General features: G+C 51.3%; 1 protein-coding gene across 5 annotated transcripts in view; it reads right to left on the bottom strand.

The window, feature by feature from the left end:
• Positions 1-5,791, bottom strand: part of LOC149348737 (uncharacterized) — a 34,028-nt gene extending 28,237 nt beyond the window's left edge. For 4 of the 5 annotated variants that reach the window (XR_016292807.1, XR_016292808.1, XR_016292806.1 and 1 more), the window contains exons 1-3: positions 5,283-5,791; positions 2,324-2,647; positions 1,623-1,787 (exon numbers count right to left, since the gene is read on the bottom strand). Coding sequence is in view for 2 of the 5 variants with exons in the window: in XM_089588296.1 (XP_089444422.1) it covers positions 1,623-1,787; positions 2,324-2,647; positions 5,283-5,723 (930 nt within the window). In the remaining 3 variants the exon portion in view is untranslated. The remainder of the gene's footprint in view (positions 1-1,622; positions 1,788-2,323; positions 2,648-5,282) is intronic. The other variant, XM_089588297.1, reaches the window with a different exon arrangement.
• Between the last annotated feature and the right edge of the window lie 209 nt (positions 5,792-6,000).

Genomic DNA, 6,000 nt, shown 5'->3' on the forward strand with positions numbered 1-6,000 from the left:
TGACCAATGAGAATGATGAACATTAATATAAGACACTGCATGATGACGATCATCATCACCATAATAACCATCACACCACTTGAGTCTATGCACTTCGCTCCAGTGAAAACGCCTTTATCCATTATTTCTGCTTTGTGCGAACTGCCGCTGCCACACTCTTCCAGCAAAATTTCAAGACATGACAGCTGGTTGTTATTCTGTCATCATAGCTATCAGTCTGTTATTCATTCATCTAGCTACGAATTTGTAAGAATCCAGTGGCATTCGTCTGCAATAAGAGGCCGCCAGTATGGAATTGAAAGCAATTAAGTCAACGAACGCCTGGCATAAATTATGATATTATGCGAAGCATACTACTTTAGCTACCACTTCAGCCCTTCACCATGGTTATGCGCCTCCAAATCACGTGATACATGACGTCACACCACGTGACACGATGACGTCGACAGTAGAGAAACGGGGGCCCACCTCACGCCGTCGCTGTGGTTGTGCGCCTCCAAATCACGTGATACATGACGTCACACCACGTGACACGATGACGTCACGACAGTGGAGAAACGGGGGCCCACCTCGCGCCGTCGCTGTGGTTGTGCGCCTCCAAATCACGTGATACATGACGTCACACCACGTGACACGATGACGTCACGACAGTGGAGAAACGGGGGCCCACCTCGCGCCGTCGCTGTGGTTGTGCGCCTCCAAATTACGCGACACGATGATGCTTCGCATTCTCCAGGCTTAACGAAGTTAAGCCTCAGCCATTTTTTGTATGGTATGGTATGGTGTGGTAAGATATGATATAGTGTGGTGTGGTATGGTATGGTATGGTATGGTATGGTATGGTGTGGTATGGTATGATATGATATGGTGTTGTATGGTATTGTATGGTATGATATAGTGTGGTGTGACATGGTATGGTATAGGGTGGTATGGTATGGCATGGTATGGTATTGTATGGTATGGTATGGTGTGGTATAGTATTGTATGGTATAGTGTGATGTGATATGGTATGGTTATAGTGTGGTATGGCATGGTATGGTATTGTATGGAATGGTATGGTATATGGTGTGGTGTGGTATTGTATGGTATGGTATAGTGTGGTATGGCATGGTATGGCATGGTATGGTACGGTGTGGTGTGGTATGGTATGGTATGGTATGCGTGTTTAACGTCCCGATGCTGCACCTTGGCCATGCGAGAAGCCGTAGTGGAAGACTGCTGATTAATTCAGGCCACCTGTGGTTCTCTGACGTGCGCTGCCATCGCACAGCACGCGGGAGCTTTTGCACTTCGCCGCATTCAAAATGACATTCGGAAGTTTTAGCAGGTGACATGAGCAAACAGATTTCTTTCTTCCCGCTTCCACGTTTCCATTTGCGCATGTGGACCTTATATCCAGATATAACCTCACAGAATGCCCGGTATAGGGGGCTGCGGCTCAGTCAAGCTGTCTATGACAGCTTTTTCTGCAGCTCCTCTGTCACTTTTTGAGGCAGAAATAAAATTATTATTATTATTATTATTATTATTATTATTATTATTATTATTATTATTATTATTATTATTATTATTATTATTAGAATACCAGATCTCAATCCGTGGAACTCGAGCCTCTTTCTCACCTCCCATATTGGATCAATGCCCAGAGTTCGGTAGAAATCAGTGCAGTCCCCGCTACTGTTGTGCCCCGTGATCCTCCGGAGCCATTCGGGTGGCCACTGCGGTCGACAGTGCTCGGGCGTGACAGTGTTGTGAACAACGAACGCATACCGGGCGCCCTGCTCCACCTGCGTCAAGATGAGTGGGCAGTGTGTGAGCCATGTCACATAGGCATCAAGCAAGCGCAGCAAAACAGACACTACAAGGAGAGGTCTGTAACAGCGACGAATCAGAAGTTCAAAATTAACAATGTTCAGATTTCACTCCTATATAGCGACAGCGAGTAGATTGACGTTTAGTTGGAGGCCCCACACGTGCCCGCCCAATGGGCACTGGAAGTGCCTTAGACGTCCTGTGGACGTCCAAGACGTCCATGGGACGTCCAAGGGAGTTTAAGTGTCCGCTGGGCGAACCGTTAAAACACAGCTAAAACACCGCTAAACCAGCGCAGAAAGCGCTAACCTCGAAGCTCTCGCTGCTGCTCTGGGTTAATGGGTTAATGCCCACATATGCAGAATTGGTCGTTCTCTAGTTTACATTCACATATCCCTAGGAGCCCTCATACCGCTCCTGGAGCAGTGGTGCAGCGGTTAAGCGTAAGCCACTGCCCTGCGATGGCAGGTGCTGCTACCAGCGAAATAGAAGACAGTGCAACATGTATCACCTGATAGCACAGGGCCCAGTGCCAGACGAAGCTGAACAGGAGGGTGTAGACGACGCTCAGGAGGATCAGCACCTTCCAGGGACGGTCGTGCATCGCTATGAGGAGAAGGATGCCCGCAAAGGCGCACAGCGTGACCACAAGCCAGACATCTACGGGGCCTGTGGGTTGGACCCAGGACTTGGCCAGCCGGGTCAGCGGCAAGTCCACGGCTCGCGCCGCGTAGTCCGGCTTCACAGCTGCCGTGTCCAGCAGAGTCGACAGCTTTTGGGCCAGCTGCAGAGACTTAGTCCCGGCTTCGTTGGCTATCTTTTCCAGCTCATTCACCTGCCATCGGAGGATGGAGTGGAGTGAGTCGGTAGCGTGGAAAGAAAAAAATAGCCGTGGTTCAACCCGACTGAAACGAGCGAAAGCTCACTTTGATTAAACTTTATTGCGTATCAACGGTTTGGCTTTGGGCGGCGACGATACATCGTCGAAGCGCTAGTACCGGTACGTCATGGCTTTCTGTGAACGGTAAGCACACGCCACACGCTTTTATATAGCGAACGGCGAGTCACGCGATTTCCGGCAGTTGCGAGAGTGCCGTCGGCTCCGCAGCGAGTCACGTGATTCCACAGTTGCGAGGGGAGCGAGCACCGTCGGCTCAGCGCGCGCAGCTGTGACGAGATGTGGCGAGTCACTTGACATTGACGTCAGAGTCAAACCTCCGCTCCTCGTTTGAAGATGACTTTCAGTTTCGTACGGGAGGAAGATACCAAGAAAGGCAAAAACTGCGCAAAAGTAAAGCGCGAAGGTAGAAGTGTGCAAAAAGTAAGGAGTGGAGCTTTCGCCCTAAAATTTCAGACGGTCAACTTCATTCATGCGGCATAGTGTGCGTTCACCGCTCTTCACATTTAGGGAAGGAGGGAAGGGAACAGAAAGAGGTTCGGAGGCGACAGGTGGCCTATTGGCTTGGGCGTCCGGCTCGCCTGCGAAAGGTGATTGGTTCGGAACCCACCACCGGGCAAGGGTGGGTACAAGCGTTCCGATGCCCGGCTTTATTTTCTGACATGCAGTTGAAACAAACGATGAAAGAAACGGTGAAGGGGCGATATGAAGTACTGGGAAGACCTGTGTTACGTTTTTCTCATGTGGCGTTTAAACTCCGTGTCCACACCACCTCTGAGGAGCTCACAGAAGCCACCTTTACGGCACAAATATCCCGTCTATCCAACTCAGAGGCTGGCCCCACTCAATTATCCCAAATAAGCCTGACCTCAATTACACACCCTACCGAGGGGAGCCCCCCTTCCTTCTAGCCTCCGCTCTAACCTCAACATATACCTCCCCCCCCCCCCCCTCATACCCAAGAACATGCACCCAGAGCGAGACAGGGACCGCAGAGTAGCAAGGGCTCGGGCCCTCAACAAACAGTATAGCGAGGACCGTGAGGTGATCTACGTGGACGCCGCAGAATATACGACAGGCTCTCATATGGCCCTGGCGGTAGCCAACAATGAAGCAAAGCTTCTAACCTCCAGCTCAATCATCTCCATTTCCACCACAGAGGCAGAAGAGGCAGCCATCGCGCTTGCTCTCATTTCTACATCTGCAACCGAAATTATATCATGCTCCAAACCTGCCATTCTCAGCTTTGCCAATTGCTACATATCCCGTACCGCTGCTCGCTTACTACGCTTCTGGCAGCCCAAGCGCCCAATAACTCTCACCTGGAGCACATGCCGGCCTCCCTGCAGCTAACGAGGAGGCTCATTCCTTAGCCCGAGGTCTCACATTCCGGGCAGGGGTCGTCGAGCCCCCTCTACGGTCCGGGGAGCGCCTGCTCTCCTTCTATGATATTCCGGAACAAGCGAAGGCAATGGTGTCCATCGAACCATTGAGCCAGTCACACTTGCTAGAGGCTTCACACACACACCGCGTAAACGTGGGGAGCGCGGCTAGAAATTATTTCGCACTAAAAACTGCTGGCGGTTATTATGCAAAAGCATGGGTTTTTGCTGATGGGCGCAACCGCCATGTACGTACCTCAAAGCACGATTGAGGTGTACATTGACCAAGGGAGCCAGTTATGCGCTCTGCTTTTCCTCAAAATCACCGGAGTTTAAACCTTGCGAACCCAGTGGTTAGAGCGCTCGGCTACTGAGCCGCAGTTCCTGGGTTCGAACCTAGCCGCAGCGGCTGCATTTCGAGGGAGGCGAAACGCAAAAAGGTGCCCGTGTGCTGTGCAATGTCTGTGCAGGTTAAAGGTGGTCGAAATGATTCCGGAGATGATGGTGATGATGATGTCCTCAGGCTGAATGGCACATACCCAGGGCGGGGGATTGACCAGGGTGCATAGCGGATCCCTCCATTATGGCACCTCTTTCTTCCTCTCTTCTTCTCCTCCCACCTTCCTCCCTTTCCTCACGGCGCGGTTGAGGTGTCAACCGAGAAATCAGACAGTAACTGCGCTATATCCTTTCCTAAAAAAGAAAAACAGCTATATCTTACCGGTACTCTCCTATGGAGCAGAAACGTGGAGGCTAACGAAAAGGATTTAACTTAAGGACAACGCAGCGAGCTATGGAAAGAAAAATGGTAGGTGTAACGTTAAGAGATCGGAAGCAGGCAGAATGGGTGAGGGAAAAAACGCGGGCTAATGACATCCTAGTCGAAATCAAGAGGAAGAAATGGGCTTGGGCACGGTATGTAACGGCGTGGATTCAAGTGAAGGCAAGCTTAGCAGGGGTGGCAGAAAGTTGTGCGGGTGGACGAGATTAGTAAGTTTGCGGGGATACGGTGGCTGCAGCTGGCAAAGGACCGGGTTAATTGGAGATGCTTGGGAGAGGCCTTTGCCCTGCAGTGGGCGTAGTCAAGCTGATGATGATGACGATGGTGACGCCGCAGCAACAGACACCTCACGCCAGTATTGAGCCATAAATTGTAGGACTTCGAACGAACTGGAGTCAGAAACACTCACATCACCCGCTGAGAGCCTGATCTCAAACGTTACATTCGAAGCTGTCGCACGGCCGTCAAGCTTGGAGCTGCGGACGAGGTTGAGAGCGAGGCGTCGAAGGTAAACGAACTCGTGGTCGGTGCCTGGGTCGTCAAGCGATGCTCTGCAGTCATGTGCCCATTCATAGGCGTCGGCAATTGTACCTTGTCCGAAGTCTTTGTCGCGTAGCTCCGCGAAGCTATCGTCCGGGCCTGCAGACTCAACGGTGTCGCTAGGCGCACTGTGCTGGAAGTCTTCATCCGTTCTGTGCTCAGCGCCCCTCTCCACGTTCACCGAGTCAAAAGCATCGTAGTCTTCTTTGTCAGGTAAAGCGGCTTTCTCTTGATGATTTAGTACAACTAGACACAGAAACGAACAGAGGAAGAAGGACAGAGCGCCGATGCAACACGCGCCCGAACACATGGTTCAAACAAGGAAGTGTTCACTTAGCACCGAAGCGAAAGAACTGGCGCGAACGTCGGCGGCGTGCTCGGCCGATTCCCGTAAAAAACAGCTGTGTGGCAATGCGTTCGCTGATAACGTGCCGCATGGCATTTCCTCCTTTGTTCACTTATCGCTCTGTGCCTGCGCTGTCGCGAGGATGTAGATAAGATTAAGCCTGGCGCGCGCGGGCTCACTGCCAGAAAAGTCCGCTTAGTTTCGCTTTCAATTATTTCAATCTTTGAGCGGACTTGGTGAC

This window comes from Amblyomma mixtum, chromosome 4 (genome assembly GCF_055824585.1).
Source record: "Amblyomma mixtum isolate Tamu chromosome 4, ASM5582458v1, whole genome shotgun sequence".
NCBI lineage: Eukaryota > Metazoa > Arthropoda > Arachnida > Ixodida > Ixodidae > Amblyomma > Amblyomma mixtum.